General features: G+C 33.7%; 1 protein-coding gene across 27 annotated transcripts in view; it reads right to left on the reverse strand.

Annotated features, from left to right (window-relative positions):
• SEC31A (SEC31 homolog A, COPII coat complex component) overlaps nt 1-17,956 on the reverse strand; it is an 87,049-nt gene that overhangs the window by 29,416 nt on the left and 39,677 nt on the right. For 20 of the 27 annotated variants that reach the window (XR_002828158.1, XM_023750350.1, XM_023750349.1 and 17 more), the window contains 11 exons: nt 15,480-15,579; nt 12,962-13,123; nt 12,630-12,782; nt 11,623-11,850; nt 10,615-10,689; nt 8,570-8,608; nt 7,979-8,056; nt 5,322-5,397; nt 4,709-4,887; nt 2,792-2,918; nt 1,217-1,362 (listed from right to left, as the gene is read on the reverse strand). Coding sequence is in view for 26 of the 27 variants with exons in the window: in XM_023750350.1 (XP_023606118.1) it covers nt 1,217-1,362; nt 2,792-2,918; nt 4,709-4,887; nt 5,322-5,397; nt 7,979-8,056; nt 8,570-8,608; nt 10,615-10,689; nt 11,623-11,850; nt 12,630-12,782; nt 12,962-13,123; nt 15,480-15,579 (1,363 nt within the window). In the remaining variant the exon portion in view is untranslated. Of the gene's footprint in view, nt 1-1,216; nt 1,363-2,791; nt 2,919-4,708; nt 4,888-5,321; nt 5,398-7,978; nt 8,057-8,569; nt 8,609-10,614; nt 10,690-11,622; nt 11,851-12,629; nt 12,783-12,961; nt 13,124-15,479; nt 15,581-17,956 lie in introns of all 27 variants that reach the window. The other 7 variants (XM_014451994.2, XM_023750362.1, XM_023750354.1 and 4 more) reach the window with 4 other exon arrangements.

Genomic DNA, 17,956 nt, shown 5'->3' on the forward strand with positions numbered 1-17,956 from the left:
GGGCTGCACTAGGGATTGGGCCTGCCTCTGCACCAGAGCAGCCTAAGCAGCAGGTCGTTATCTCCCGAGGGGTCCAGGCTGCGAGAGGGCACAGGCTGGGCTGAGGGACCCCTCCTCCACCCCCGGAGGGCACAAATTTTGTGCACCGGGCCTCTAGTCTATATTATAAAAACAGTACTACTATGAGGTGACCTTCAAATGCACTTACTATTTTAACCCAAAATTTCTCATGTTGTTCTTCGATAACAATGTTTCAAAAAATGGGAGCCAGCCCTAACCGGTTTGGCTCAGTGGATAGAGCGTCGGCCTGCGGACTGAAGGGTCCCAGGTTCGATTCCAGTCAAGGGCATGTACCTTAGCAGCTGATCAATGGTTCTCTCTCATTGATGTTTCTAACTCTCTATCCCTCTCCCTTCCTCTCTGTAAAAAATCAATAAAAAATATATATATATTTAAAAAAATGGGAGCCATACTTCAGGTATAAAGCACAAGAATATCCTACCTATCTGCCCTTCATAAATCCAGAAGTGTGTTTTCTCTCAGAAGCACATTGGAAACCTTGATTTCCTACCAGATTTTCAGTTTCAACAGAGTGATCTTTAAAGCAACAACCCTACTGAAAAAACATCTTTCCAGAAAGAAAAAAAAAATTAAACTGAAATACCAAGAGACTCTGCTGATTAAATGCTTAGGGGAAAAAACGGAAATATATAATTAGTCAGTGCCTGAGAATAATTTTTTACTTTCTCGCTTGTCCATGTATTAATGCTACACAGGATTACACTGACCTCTTACTTTCATTTCCCATTAACCATGAAGATTCTCTATTGGTATTGGTGATACTTCCCATTTGTTACCCCACATTGCTTCTTTCTTTGCCCAAAGCAGACAGTGTCACTAGAGGCAGAGAGAGGAGCATGAGGAAAAGAAATAAAGCAAGGGCTGTTTTCATGCTTTAGCCACCTAGTTCCCCCAATAACCCACCTTAACAACCTTGACCTCACAAACAGTTGCAACTCCATTTAACTTATCCCATCATCTCAAACTTTGCCCCACTAAATACAACAATAAATACACATAATTATCCAGAAAAAGAACTAAAATGTAAATAAGTAAGGGTAAAAGCAATGAACTTCTGGAACAAATCAATTTCTAAACTATAAGGAGGGTGAAAGACAACTAAAAAGGAAGCATCCTTTGTTTCAAAGATACTAACCTGAAGGGACAAAGGATTGTTTCCATCCTGAGCTTTAGTCCAACATGCAACTAATTTCTCTACATTCCCTGCACAAATATAGCAGAGACATGCCTGAGTCTGCAGGAGGCTATCACCTTCACTTTCAAGCCTGGTTCCCAAAAGATCTATAGATCAAGAGGAAAACAAAATAAGATTGTACTCAAGGCAATCTGTACATGAGATCATGAGCAGCCCAATATCATTTCCAGAACTAAGGATTAAACTTCACAGCCAGTAAGTAGTAGGTAGAAACAAAATCACTCTGTTATATAAATGCTCAGTAAATATTTGTCAAAGGAATGAGAAAGTGTGACAAACTCTATAAAATGAACAACTTCATAAGATTCTATGCCTACCTATTGAATGGATTTACATCAGAAAAAAATAAATGAAAACAATATTTGTACAGAAAAATTCCAATAAGCATTTAACTCCATTTTATCACATCAGATATTTTAAGCAGTCAAAAATATGGCATATTTTAAATAATGACAACTAGGATTACTATAAATTATTTGTATTAATAAAATTAATCTCTTATAATTTTCACAGTCTTATAATACTTTCAAGGTAGCAAAGTGCTGTTTCTTCTTATACTAAGCAGCTTGAAATTTCTGTTCTTACAAATAATAAATATTATTCCTTAGCCACCAGTTTAGTCATGGTGTTCAACAGTAATTTCTACTCAAATGTTATAATTATTAATTTTACCAAGCTAACATTAAGTAAGAGCTGATTATATGCCATTTTACATATGAATAGACTAATGCTGAAAAAGTAATTTTGACTAGTTTGTACAACTAGTAAGTAGCAGAGGCAAGATTCCAAGACTGGTCTGTCTGAAACCAAAATCATTAAACAATATTATTAAAAACAAAGACTAGGCCCAGCCAGTGTGGCTCAGTGGTTGAGTGCCCATCTATAAAGCAGAAGGTCAAGGTTCAATTCCTCATCAGGGCACATGCTCGGATTGCATGCTCAATCCCAGTGCTGGAGGCAGCCAATCAATGAGTCTCTCGTATCATTGATGTTTCTCTCTCTCTCTCTCCCTTCCTCTTGGAAATCAATAATAATAATGACTAGTGCCCAACTGGTGTGGCTCAGTGGCTGAGCGTCAACCTATGAAGCAGGAAGTCACAGTTTGATTCCTGGTCAGGGCACATGCCCAGGTTGGGAGCTCGATCCCCATAATTCCAAAAGAAACATTCAAATAAGAACTCCTTTTTCTTTTTTTAAATATATTTTTATTGATTTTAGAGAGAGGAAGGGAGAAGAAGAGATAGAAACATCAATGATGAGAGAGAAGCATCGACCCGCTGCCTCCTGCACACCCCCCACCGGAGATCAAGCCCACAACCCCGGCATTTGCCCCCGACTAGAATCGAACCCGGGACCCTTCAGTCCGCAGGCCTATGCTCTATCCCCTAAGCCAAACCGGCTAGGGCAGAACTCCTTTTTCTTATTGTGATTGGTAGGTTTATGAAAATTTCTAATAACATTTGTCAATTTTATTTATACCATGCCATATACACAATAAAAAGCTCACTTTCTTACCACAAAGTGCTGAAAACTCATCAGGTTTAGCATAAGTCAATACTGCAGCTAAAGCTTCTCTCCAATTTTTAAGGTCACAAGACTCAACAATCTCTTTCCAGTTCTTCATCACCACTGCAGTAATTAGCTTGGGAAATAAAAACAAGGGGAAAATTAAAAACCTTTGGTATATTAATAAAAATTAGCTCTGGCTAACCAATCATATCTTTCAAAAACTATTATTATGCATAGTATTTCATGTTAAATAAAGCAGCAGCAAAGGAAAATATATCCTTGAACTAACTGACATAGAATATAGTATTATTTTTCTTCTAAAAGAAAAAATCATACAAATATACTGGATTAAATTCTGAGAAGGAAAAGTATAGAGTGTTATCAAAACATTTAACAGGAAGTCATGACCTGGTCTGATGGATCAAGAAAAACTTTCTGAGCATATAGACATTTGAGATATGAAGTCAGAATTAACTTCATCAAGAAGGAAAACAACATTTCAGGCCAAGGGAACACTAGGTGCAAAGTCCTGAGAGAGAAAGGCAAATGGAGTATGTGAGGAACTGAAAGGCAGCCAGTGTGGCTGAAAGATAAAAGGGGAGAAAGTGACATGAGACCAGGCTGAGGAGACTGACAGCAACCAATGCTAGAAGGACTAGCCCAGGGACAACTTTTATTAAAAGAAATTTAGTAACATTAAGTGAGGCTTAAAAATGTTTAGACCCTCTGCACCAGAAATGCCTTTCCTAGGACTACATACAGCCTCATTAAATAATTAGAAATTCTTACAGATTTTAGGCATAACAAAGATGTTTATCACTAATTTATCTGTATTAGGAAAATGTTATAAACTACCTAAACACCCCAAAATAAGGGAAATCATATATCACTGCTATAGAATATTTCAGAACAATTAAAAATTTTTGTAAGAATCTTTAATGATATGAGAAAATGTTTGCAATGTAAGTGACAATATCTATAAGCAAAACCACACACATATATACATATATGATCCTGATTCTGTTTTTAAAAGTTCTAAAATACATAGGAAGACATATGAAAAATTGCCATCAATTTGAGATTAAGAGGTACCAATCTGATGGGAGAATTAGAAGGTGCTAAATTTTTATATTTAAAATGTGCTATGTTCTTTCAAAAATATTGTACAATAAAAAATATGAAAAGTATTACTCATTTTAAAAATTATAAATTCAAAGAACAAAAAAAATATACCAAACTATCAACAATACCTATTTCTGGGTCCATAAGTTATGGGTGGGATTTGTGTTCTTTACTGTTTTTGTCATTTCAATTATCTACCATAATAGCAGTTTTTAGCCAGTATGCCATGGCAGGCATACGAGTATGCCACAAGAATTTTTATTTATTTATTTATTTTTTAAATATATTTTATTGATTTTTTTACAGAGAGGAAGGGAGAGGATAGAGAGTTTGAAACATCGATGAGAGAGAAACATCGATCAGCTGCCTCCTGCACACCCCCTGCTGGGAATGTGCCCGCAACCAAGGTACATGCCCTTGACCGGAATCGAACCCGGGACCCTTGAGTCTGCAGGCTGACGCTCTATCCACTGAGCCAAACCGGTTAGGGCGACCATAAGAATTTTTAAAACATGCAATACCTGACTATTGGAAATCATACTGACTTCTTTTCCCTTAGACTGTTAAATAAAAAGAGACAACAAGCCAACACAACAATAGCCATCTGGTGTGAGTGAATCAAAATTATACACTTTTTTTGGGTAAGATCAGCAAAAAATATATTTTTTGGTGTGCACAGAATTTTAGTAGTTTATGTGTGCCATGAGATGAAAAAGGTTGAAAATTGCTGGTCTATATAAGAGGGTATTGTTTTTATAATCAGATAAAAGTTACTGTGTATCTATTTTTAAAATAACATACCCTGGTAATTTTGCTTTGGGATTTTGCAAAGTATTTTTTCTGTGTTCGAGCCAAGAGTTCTTGTCCACCTGCTATCGCCAATATTATGGCATCAGCCATGCGGTTATCATGTAAACAAAGGTCAACAGCACTCTCAAAGTTACCCGTCAGCAAAGCCTGAGTAATTAAACCATCGATATCTGCAATAAGGAAATCAAACACCCAAGTTAAATAAATATCTTTGTTACAAGGAAAAATACTACACATATCAACTTCTACATGCACACAGAAAAGAGAAAAAAATGCTAATTTCTGAATATTACTGGTGATTAATTTCTAACACAACTGGTTGTAATCTATGGAAATATACCAAGAGCATGTAAGTAAAATCTGTTAAGATAACACATTTTTCAGATTGCTTAACCTGGAGTAATAAATATCATTCTACAGTTTCTATCACATAGGTGTCAGAACATTCCACCATTTCTAAGGCATAATTTCACATACAAATATTAACTGGGTTCTTTTTTTCAACCCTCCATCACCTGTGACAAAACATTTCTAACTTAAACTTAAGAACTATTTGCTTTCAAATGGTTAAAAAAAATCAGAAGTTAAAACCAACAGTACTTACCCCCACTGATGGAGATGTTAAATGGTCCTCCAGCTGAAGGTAGAAATTCAGATTCTTGCTTTTCCTCTTTAATATGCTAAAGAGATGAAAGGGCAACAATTTACGAGAATGAATTGTGGAACAATTTTCTGGCAAAACAAAATTTATATATGATTATTCACCTACTGACTGAATGACGTGCCAAGTTTTCCAGAAAAGTGCTCAGATCCAAGTTTACACTTAATATCTATCACTTCCCTATGGATTAATTCCTATTGTACGATCACAAATAAAAATCCAAGATCATCAGAAGTAATGTTAAATAAACTGAAGTATACATATCCATTGTTGGTAGCTCAAAAGTAATTGAAGCTGAAGAATTTTTGTTTTCTTAGGTACCTTGACAAAGAGTAGCTTGAAACATACAAAATAATGTTTTTAATCAGACTAACTTAGATTTCAAAACAGCCCTGCTTCTACACATCTAAAATTTTCTGTCCACTAGTTTTAACTATAGGGTCTTTTTGTTTTTATTGAGTAAGTCATGAAAAAAAATCATCTGCTGTCCTCACATAAATGCAATATAAACAGATTACTTATGAATAGATTTTGTGTTCTCTTCAATTAGTCATTCCCAGAACAGCAGATTTATCTGGTAAAAATATATACACTGCTATAAATTTCTGAGACTATGTGTAAGACTGAGTAAATATAAATTCAATATTTTTTTCTTCAGGAGAAAAGTATATAACGGAGGCATATTGCTGGCAAATAGTTTATTATTTTTTAAAATATATTTTTATTGATTTCAGAGAGGGAGAGAGAGAGAGAGAAACATCAATGATGAGAGAGAATAATTGATTAGTTGCCTCCTGCACGCCCCACACTGGGGATCGAGCCCACAACCCGGGCATGTGCCCTTGACTGGAAACGAACCTGGGACCCTTTAGTCCGCAGGCCAACACTCTATCCATTGAGCCAAACTAGCTAGGGCTTTTTTTTTTTTTTTTCGGGGGTTGGGGGGTGGGGGAAGCAAATACTTTAAATGCCTTCTATATATAAAAATTCAAAAGAAGACAAAAAATAAAATATATCAGAGATGACAGAACATCTTAAAGAAAAGCATAGATGAGATAAAAGACATATTTTCTGTGCTTGTCAGACCTACACAACTGAATGTAAAAGCGCCTAATATTCAAAGTCAGGGGCATTTTTGGACTGGGTAATTTTAGTGCAGAGCACAGCATATGTAAATAATGCTTACTTAGTTAATTTGGACTATTATAGGGGAATAACTATAACCTTAATTCTTTGCCCAACTAAAGAGAAACATTTTAACTCAAACAAAAGAATCAGAACTTAAGTTATTCACATTAAGGAATAAATCAGATACTGATATGATTATGTTCACTAACAAATGCACCAAAACAGCATTTTTTAATTTTAACTCACAATTCTTCAAATTTGCCTTCTGAAAAAAATTCATAAACCTTTATTTATGAACTTCTGAAATATATATAAGGCAAAAAATATACCATTTATTACATGTTGAACATCTTCAATGTGTAATCTACTATGTTTGATAAATAGCATCATCAAAATAAAGGGCAAGATTTTATCACCTTACGATTTTTTCAAATACTCTGAAAGTATATACTGATGACTACTGTTTTATTAAATAAATATTTTCTCACCTATTAATTCATGAGTATATCTCCAAATGATCTTCTATTTAATAATACATAGTTAATCTAGTTATACATAAATGGAAAAACATTTCTTTAATGTACCCTACAATTTTGTCTAGGTATTCCAAAATTAGTTCAAAATTTTTATAAGATTTTAGCCATTATCCTTTATTCTCAAGTTAAATAAATGCTATTACTTCTAAGAAAACTGTTTTTTATAATCAGCTTATAGTAGTCTAAATTTATTGATGAATTATGTTTATAACTTAGTAAAAGTTAGTAAGAAACATTCCATAGTCAGGATAGCCCCATAATACAAAGAACAATGAAAAAGTCAAAGATGAGAAAAAAGAACTTGTTAATTATCCAAGATGAAATATAATTTAAAAGAAAAGTAATTATAGCATTATTCATTAGTTTAAAAAAAAACCCAGAAAATTAAAAGGGAAAAAAATTAATGGTACAACTCTTATGTTCAAGGACTCTTTTAAACTATTGTAAAAATGGTCACCTACAACTCAGAATACATTTACAGTAAATCATGCCAATCAGTTTATTTAATGAAATACCCTTTACTTGAACTCAAAGTTCAAGAGACTAATTCAGAAGTTTATGTCACTGATAATGGGTCCTAAATATTAATATGCCAAGAAAAAACATCAACTTTACATACAATGCTCTGAAGATTTCTGAATAAAATCTCTTTTCAGGTTGATATCATATCCATATGACCAAATTAAGTCAATCTCACATCAACTGTTAATTTTAAACCATATAATTCAGCAGACAGGTCAGAGAACTAAAGATTTCAGAGATGATACTTCCATCAAACTAGTAAACAGACTCCTACCTTAAATATCTCTAAGAAAACAATATACTCCATCTTTACTTTGGAACAAGTAGTTAAGAAAAATTTCCACATTTCAATGTGAGATAAACAAATAGCACATATTTTTCAATGTAACTACAAATGAAAAAAATAATAAGTACCTCTCCCAAGAGCTGCTCTTCAGCAGCGGGGCTCTCCTCCCCATCACTCTGTGCTACTTGGTCAGAGTCTTTAAGAGCCTTTAGTACACAAAACAATTGCAGAGGAAGTTGAAGAATGTAGCATTAAAAGGTTATTAGTGAACAAGGAAGACAAACGACCCAATAACAACATTCAGAGCTAGTTTAATCATAAGAAGCAATACTAAGTAAATTTATTTGAGAAACACCATTAGAGGAAAAGCAAAAAGCCATCATAGCCGAGACTTCCCTTTCTTTCCTACTAAATGTCCCCTCAGTATCAAAGAACTTAACCTTAAGTATGTGAGCAGTCGTTTTGTTTTTCCTCTTTTGTGAAATTTATATACTATCAAGAGCAAGGAATGCTCTACCAGCTACATAAGGAAAGCTCTACCAGCTAAATTTATATTATGTTAACATGAGAATTTATTCACTTATTAAAATATCTACAGTCAGCATTCATTTTTACAACATAAAGCAATAAAACAGACAAATTTCTTAAATTACATTTCCTTTTTTGTCATATCCTAAACCAACATTTTAGAAGGTAGCTATTTTTAAAGGCCTTCTTACCACATTGGGTCCATCCACTTTGTTCAAGGCCAAAGCAATCTGAAATAAAAACAACAACTCACCTACTAAATGGAATTCTATTTTAAGGTACATAGCAAACGTTCACCTCTTACTCCATTCTCATTGGCAAAAATTCAGATCAGGAACAGTATGTGTGAGAAAAGAATAAAATCTCTGCAGAACTGATTCTCAATGGTTCTAGTTTCAATCACAAGGAGTTCCACTGCTCACACATCACCTCACTCAACGACAAAACTAACTTCAAAATAAGCACGTTTTCTTCTACTTTGTTTTACAACAACTCACCTACTAAATGGAATTCTATTTTAAGGTACATAGCAAACGTTCACCTCTTACTCCATTCTCATTGGCAAAAATTCAGATCAGGAACAGTATGTGTGAGAAAAGAATAAAATCTCTGCAGAACTGATTCTCAATGGTTCTAGTTTCAATCACAAGGAGTTCCACTGCTCACACATCACCTCACTCAACGACAAAACTAACTTCAAAATAAGCACGTTTTCTTCTACTTTGTTTTAAATAAAATAACTATAACTATTTTTAAAAAAATATTTCTTCAGGTACTCACTCTGGAAAGAACTGCTATAAGCAATATTTTGACAATCAAATTCTATTTCGTTAGTTTTTGCTATCTGGTATGCAGTAACGTTTTCATATCAATCTCTTAAAAACCTAAAGAAGTTACAACATCAAGAAGAGTAGACTAATAATAAAGTTAATATAAAAGAAATCTAAAGGTGTGATCAAAGACACACAGCCAGTGGGGCTGTGATGTGACCCCAAGACTGACAGCATGTGTTCAGCATGCCTAGTATGCAGTATCCAACCTGTACCATGTATGCGACAACCCTGCAATGCTATGGAAACCTTTAGTCATTTTCAAAGAATGACAAGGGTTAATATAAATTACACAAAGAATCTACAATATGTCCTTCAAGGTTTTCAAAGTCAGAGTGTTTCTACTGTCCTGCTGTTCATACCAACATTGTGGAATAATAATTAAGCCCCTCTTAGAGAAGAAAACTGGAAAATTGGAATACAACTTCCTTTTTAAAAGGGAATCTTTAAAAATATTAAAGTATTAAGCAAATCTCTTGGACTTTTTGTTTATTCAGGTTGAATGCAATAAATCTCCCTTGTTCTAGAATATTTACTAGTTGCTTGTTAGCTGGAACAACTCAACACAGTTTGGGAATTGTGGGCTAAAGGCATGAACAGCTAGGGTGGAAAATTGTGATAGCTTGAAATAGTACCCTATTTTTCATCACTTAAGTTGTGGTGAATGTGGGGTGATCTCTAACAGTTTCCCTCTCTCTCCCCAAAAGCCACTGGTTACACACCCTCCTAAAAATCTGTGTTATTTCCAGTGCTTGAGGTTCACAGTCTCTTTTTTTTAAAAATATATTTTTATTGATTTCAGAGAAGAAAGGAGAGGGAGAGAGAGATGGAAACATCAATGATGAGAGAGAATCATTGATCGGCTGCCTCCTGCATGTCCCCCAGTGAGGATTGAGCCCGCAACCTGGGCATGTGCCCTTGACCGGAATCAAACCCAGGACCCTTCAGTCCACAGGCTGACGCTCTATATCCACTGAGCCAAACCAGCCAGGGCGGTTCACAGCCTCTTATCATTCAAAGCCCAATCCTTCCTGACACAGCTCTTTAAATTGAAGATGGTCTGGTAGCTTCAAAATTCAGGTATAAAGTGGAATTCCACAATTAACAATAGTACTCAAAACTTAGGCAACCAAAAACAAATTCTTATAAATATTTATTGAATGATTGAGATTATCTGTGTAGAACTTTATTTTTAATATGTTTTTATTGATTTTTAGAAAGAGAGAAAGGGAGAGGGGTAGAGCAATAGAAACATCGATGAAAGAGCAACATCATCGATGGGCTGCCTCTTAGATGCACCCCTACTGGGCCACAGAGTCCAGGCTAGAACTTTATTTTTAAAAACCTATTCTACATAAACATTTTACTTGTATAAGAACAAGCTTTTCACTTTTCCAAAAGTTTACCTTTTTTCCTAGGTCTTCTTTACTGTATCCTAGAAGTTGAAGGTATTTTCCACGAGAATCATCTTCAAAGTTTACCTTTAAAAAGACATATTCTTGAAACAAAGACCTGCATATAAAGGCCTAATTTTTAATTAATTGATCAAATTTCAAGTAGAATTATTAAAAATATCTAACATCTACTATATCAACTGGAAGGTTCACTTTAAGAAAGAATCCAAAGAATAGTTTTTCTTTAAATATTTTGTAAATAATAAGAATACTTCTAATTATCCTGGTTGAATAAAGCTTACTTTTAAAATGCTAATTTTTGTAAATACAAACTAACTCATGTCCAAAGGCTATATGAATGCAAAAGTCACACTATGAGGAACATTCAGCATCCTAAAACTCTTTCCCAAAATTAATATTTGATAAAAATATATATAAAAATAAACTATAATTTTAGAATTTTACCATATTGATTCAAGATCTCTTTTGTTTGGAAAATTCATTATCAAGAATAGACATTCCAGTGGAGGTAAATGACCAACCAGAAAATTCTATTTGTTACTCTACTGTCATAAATGCAACTCAGTGAAAAGGATGAGAAATGCCTCCAATCTCTCTCCTCTATATCTCTTCTGTCTTTTCCCATTTTCCTTAACTGGATCTATCACAAAAAATAAATATTCTATTTTTTATTATACTTATGCTTTTATGTATACTAAGTTCTATGTTCTAATTTTAAAATAGGTCTGGTGAATATTATGTCCTTCTCACTTAAGGTCATCCATTATATTGATTTTTATTATTAAAAAAGTACTTCATATTAGGCTTTTAAAAAAGAGAAGGGGAAAAAAAGAGAAGAACTCCTGACATAAAAAGTTAGGTCATGTGCTCTTCATAAGGATTCCTTAATTTCATCACATTATTCTAATTGTTTCTTTAATAGGAAGACAGATTTAGAATATAATGGGAGTAGTTAAATTTGCAAGTAATGAAATAAAATTGTTTTAATTCCAACTTTACCTTCAAAAAGGACCACACATGTTTTTCAAAATCCGACTGAGAAGCATCAATTTTTTTCTGACAATAATTGACAAAGCCTTGTGACTGCACGACCTGCTGAAGTTGGTCTGATCGGCTGAGGAATTCCTTTTCGGTTACAACCTGACTAATGAACACGTGCTGCTGCAGCTCAGCTCCCTGCTGAGACTGCACTTTGACATTCTCAAAGGTAACCAGTTTGCCTCCAAACTATAAAAGAACAAACAAACAAAATCAATTTGAACCACAAGGATGTGGCCAGAAAACATGCTATTGTAAACATGCTAACAGAAAGAATTGTGACCTAAATAAATACATATCCCTTTGGATAAAGTTAGCTGACACACTCTCCCATACCCTACAATTTGACTCTGTCTTCAATTATTATTCCTTTTCACAAAACCCACCTTCTAGATAAAAATGTACTACTTACTGTGCCCCACAATTTCTCACCTACTTGATTTTATTAACTTCCACATGCTCAATGCTGCTTCCCTTCAAGGCCCAGGCAATGTCATCACTTCTTCCACCCCAGATGCCTTCAGCGTATTATATATCTTTTGATTCAACTATTCTCTTTTGATTCAACTATCAGTAATATGTATTTGCTTCAGATGCTGTTCTAGAGTTTTAGAGGATGGCAGAACAGGCCACTCTTGCAAAATATACCATTTGACATAATGATAATTTTGAGCCAGGTTGCTGGCTCAATCCCCAGCAGGGGGCCTGCAAGAGGCAGCCAATCAATGATTCTCTTTCATCAGCGTTGTTTCTATCGCTCTCTCCCTCTCTCATCCCCTCTAAAATCAATAAAAATCTTAAAAAAAAGAAAAAAGAAAAAAAGGGAGTAGATCCCACTTTTCCTGAGAAGCCATTTTAAATGAAGAAAAAGTCACAGACACAATCTTCTTCCATCAGAGTGATCCTACAATAACATTTTTCTATGATAAGTCCTTTGTGATTATGGACCATAAAAACAATCCACCTACTGAAAAGGAAGCACCAACAGGCCTTCGGATCCATTTGGGTGGCTTCTTCAGAGGCAACACTATACTATGCTGAGCAGCCTGCTGAGGAATTTGTAATGGAGGAAGGGGCTGTCCTGTGCCAAAGGGATCAAGATTTCCAAAAGATGATGAAAGCTAAAAAAAAATAATAATAATAATGTGAGTATTTCTAACTTGTACAAGACATGTTTTCAAGTTATATCCAAGAATTATTTTATCACAGTTATCCAATTAATCAGTATTGTTGATCAGTAAAATCATTTTCAAACTAATTACACAATAGGATGATAAAAAACCTCAACATTTCCTATTACCTTGTCGGCTTGTTTCTGCCTCAAGCCATCTGTACTCCCTCCCATGATAGAGTACACACTGATACGCCCATCAAAGGAAGCAGCTGACAAGACAGCAGGATTTCTGGGACACCACTGAATATCAAAGCACCACTGTGTGTTGGTGGGGAGTTCATATAAGACCTAGGCAAAAGTTAGAAGATGGCATACAGTCACTTTATAGCCAAAACACCTGAATTAATATGATCAACAAGTACAGCTTAAACATTTTTTATAGAAAGTGTCTTTAGCCAAGAAAAACAAGTATAAGAATTTCTTTAAAGTACAAGAAAGTCCATTATGATAGTCTGTTATAATAAAAAAGGAATGCTACTCAAAATGTCGGCCACATTTGGAATAAGTACATCTTAAAAACTGAAGTTTTTATTGATGCATCTGAAAGACCAGAACACTCTATTAGAGTTAGCTTATTAGACTCTAAAAGATCACTAGTGTGTTATCCAACTGGTTTTGTTCACTAAGATCTAAACAACCACATTTAGACTATTTGAAGACCAAAATGTAAAAATAATCTTGAGAAGGAAGAATTCACTGAAAAATTTGGCTTTTGGTCAAAGCGAGAAAACAAGTACATATCATTCTTATTACAGTAAAATCGAAACAGAATTCAGCATAAACAGTGTTTTAGAAGGAAAAGAATACTGAATTATTATAAAAATGCCTGATATAAGACCTTTACAATGCAATAACTTTTGCTAACTCAAAATTAGTGTGATAGTAACTGATGCTCTTCAAGGAGGATAGGTTTTGTGGCATTAAGAAAGGGAATGAGGAGTTATTGTTTAATGGGTACAGAGTATCAATCTGAGAAGATGAAAAAGTTCTGGATATGGATGGTGGTGATGGTGGTTCAACAACGTATACTGAACTGTATACCTAAAAATGGTTAAAATGGTATGTGCTATGTGTATTTTACCACAATAAAAGAATATGTATACTATGCATCTTTCAAAAGAAAAAGAAATAAAATTAGTTTAACTTTGGCTTATGTAACATTTAAAATGTTTTATTTTATAAGAAAACAGAATTAAGTGTAAAGGTATTTTAGCCCGCTTGTCTTTCATGCTTAAATTGATTGATAAGATTCAAAGTTTCATAATATTTCAATCACCTGTGTATTTTTAATTTGCCTTTGAATAAAAAAATCTACATTGTTTTAGTTTCAGAATGGATGAAAGTTTATCACTTCAAAGTCTGATAAGTACACAAACTAATCAAATGCAAAAATTTCATTTTACCAATTTACATAACTGAGAAAATTAGAACAATAATTTCTATGAATTTTGAACTCACCTGGGAAGGCACAGTGTACAATGCAAGATTTTTATTATTTGGTGTATAAACCATATAATATAAGACAAAACTTACTATTTTAATTTTTTCTCTTGTCTCTCCTAACTTTAATGTTTCTACATTCTTACAGACATCACTCCATCTGAAAACTTTAAATCACAAATCAAGTAACAGAAGTACTTGTTTTAATATTATAGATTAAAACCTATTGAAGATACTTTTTATTTTTTACTAGTATTCCATCAGGGTAACTAGCAAAGTACTTGCAATAATCTAACTTAATTTTTAAAAAGTAAAAGTTTATAAAAGCTATAATTAAAATCTGCAGCCTCTTGCCCAACACTGAAAGAAAGGAGAACCATTCAATTACTAAAAATAATAAAAATAATAGTTAAAAGAAAATTTTAGTATATAAAGCAAAGCAAATAAAATTATATTTATACAGTATTTACATTTAATAAGGTAAAATGTCCTACATCTAAATTTCTATAGGTAAAACACATAAATTTATATTACAAAGTATTATATTCGTACTGTATAATTCACAAAAGAGAATCAAAACCCATCTCTACTGGTTTCCAGAAGTCAAAGAGGATCTTCAGGAATGGTAGAGCAGGAAAAAGAACCAACCCTTGAACACTCCTACTTTGAAGGCACTGATTTACAGAAACCACATGTTAAATACATCAGTCCAAGTATTTCTGAGTCTAGGTCAGTGGTTCTCAACCTTGGCTGCACATTAGAATCACCTGGGAATCTTTTTAAAATCCTGATTTCTTTGTTATGGGGCGGGGCCACAACATTAGTAACAAAGAAACAGAATTTCCGGAGGATGAGGCCCAGAAATCAGGATTTTAAAAAGATTCCCAGGTGATTCTAATGTGCAGCCAAGGTTGAGAACCACTGGTTTAGGTAAACACCTTTTATTGTAAATGGAGGTGGAGTATGATTACTAGTTTCAAATATACTATTTCAATGACTAATTTTCCCAGATGACACAACTGAGCTTAGATAATGTTCCTGATAAAAATCTCCAATAGATTAACATTTCACACATACCTCCATCTACTTTCACATGTCCTTAATTGTAATAATGCAATAAAGAATCCATGTGAAAAATTTCTTATTCAGGTAGAGATAAAATATTATGATAGCTATAAGTCTATGAAATGTTTCCTCTCCATACCTCTCCTGTGTTTGGGTTGGAGCAGAGAATCTTAGCATCTTTTCCACAGCTCAGTAACAATTCAGGATCTGCCATGCTCCAAGCAATTGCCAAAATTCCCCCTTATAAAAAACACAAAGAAATGAAGAAATTTTTAATCTTGAAAAAAACAAATCTCCAAATTATTTATGTGTAAGCTTTAAAGACACACACTGCTAACAAAAATATAATTTCATATAATCTATCTGGAAAGCAATTTAGTAATGCATATGCTCTTTGATCATCACAAAGATATAATATATACTAGTAATACAGTGTGCAGTGTATATTAGCAAAAAATAAAAACAAATGCCCAAAATGAACTGTGTAATAATAAATTATTACAGATCATCTTTAGAAGAGAAAATGTGTAGTTAAAAATTCTGTTGTAGCCCTGGCCAGTTTGGCTCAGTGAGTAGAGCATCGGTCTACGGACTGAAGGGTCCCAGGTTTGATTCCGGCTAAGGGCACATGCCTGGGTTGCAGGCTCGATCCCCAGTGTGGGGTGCGCAGGAGGCAGCCAATCAGTGATTCTTTCTCATCAATGATGTTTCTATCTCTCTCTCCCTCTCCCTTCCTCTCAGAAATCAATAAAAATATATATATATTAAAAAAATTCTGTTGTAGAAATCTATTACTATTAAATGGTGTTCATATATAATGAAAAAATGTTATGCACATAAATTCATATAAAATATGTAATCACATTAAATATTTACACATATATGTATATGTAAATAAATACAGATATGCACAATAAAATGTTTTACTTACAAGTAGGTAGGAAATATAACTATTTCACATTTTCTTCTTTTTGTCTACATTTTCTAGCTTTTGTTATCAGAGAAGTTCTAGCATAGGAAATATTTTTTTTAAAATATATTTTATTGATTTTTTACAGAGAGGAAGGGAGCGGGATAGAGAGCTAGAAACATCGATGAGGGAGAAACATCAATCAGCTGCCTCCTGCACGCCCCCCACTGGGGATATGCCCGCAACCAAGGTACATGCCCTTGACCAGAATCGAACCTGGGACCCTTGAGTCCGCAGGCCGACGCTCTATCCACTGAGCCAAACCGGCCAGGGCGAAATATTTTTTATTGATTTAAAAATTTGTCTCATAAAGTATTACAGATCCAAATGCCAAAGATCTGATTCTATAGTTCTTTTTGTGTTATAACTTTTTATTTTTATCCTAAGTATAACAAAAGTAGTATTTTTGGTAACTTTTCTGAAAATTCAGATTAGAATAGAGGGTGTTATCCCACCATCACACACACAAAAAAAATTATTAAAAGTGTGTCTTTTCTATACTCATGCCTTTGTTGGGAGGAAAGTAAACATTATCATACCATGAAGAAAATACTAGAAACTAAAATTTAAAGACCAGATACTAGAAAATATTAGATACTAGAAAAATACTAAAAACTAGATGTATATTTGCATATTTCTTAAAACAAAAACATACAAATTAATATCCCTCAATTCTCCTGAAAACATCACAGTAGCTAAGCCAATGAAGTGTTTTTCTTTCCCCAAAAAGTTGTTTTTAATTTTATATTTCTTACAATTTAAGTAATATCAGAATCAGAAAAGTATGGTACAGGAAAAGGACCTAAATTGTTTATTTTATTTTATTTATTTATTTTTTATTTTATTTTATTGATTTTTTACAGAGAGGAAGGGAGAGGGATAGAGAGTTAGAAACATTGATGAGAGAGAAACATCGATCAGCTGCCTGCTGCACACTCCCTACTGGGGATGTGCCTGCAACCAAGGTACATGCCCTTGACTGGAATCGAATCTGGGACCCTTGAGTCCGCAGACCGATGCTCTATCCACTGAGCCAAACCGGTTAGGGCGACCCAAATTGTTTATGACTTTTGTTTCCAATAGTTTATTTTTTTAAAGTTAAAATCTTTATAAAAATTATAAGGACAGTGTGATGTACACCCTAATACTTCTCACCTAGATTCACCAATGGGGCCACATTTACTTAATGTCTTTCTCTCTCTCTGATCATTTGAGGTTAATTGCCAATATTATGACATCTCATCCTTACACTTATCTCCGGGGTTAAGAACATTCTCCTATATGACTACAATACAAATACATACTGAAAATACTTATTATTTATATGTAATACTTTAAAATAATATAGTTCATATTTAAATTTCCTCAATAATGTATTTTCTAACTGCCTCCCCCCTTTATAATTCAATCATACATATCAAGAATTTCAAGGCATGTCAAGAATGTCCTTTTTAAAAAATCCATATAATATTTAATATCACATTTTAAAGAACATTTAGGATTTAAATTTTTTTTTTTTAATCACAGAATGGTAGATTGGAAATAACCCTAAAAATCATCTAACACAACTCTTACATTTATTAGAGGGAGAAAATTGAGAATTAGAGAGATTAATTTTCTCCTGGAACCCAGTATGGATTTATGCC

The sequence above is a fragment of the Myotis lucifugus genome, unplaced genomic scaffold (genome assembly GCF_000147115.1).
Source record: "Myotis lucifugus unplaced genomic scaffold, Myoluc2.0 scaffold_12, whole genome shotgun sequence".
Lineage (NCBI taxonomy): Eukaryota > Metazoa > Chordata > Mammalia > Chiroptera > Vespertilionidae > Myotis > Myotis lucifugus.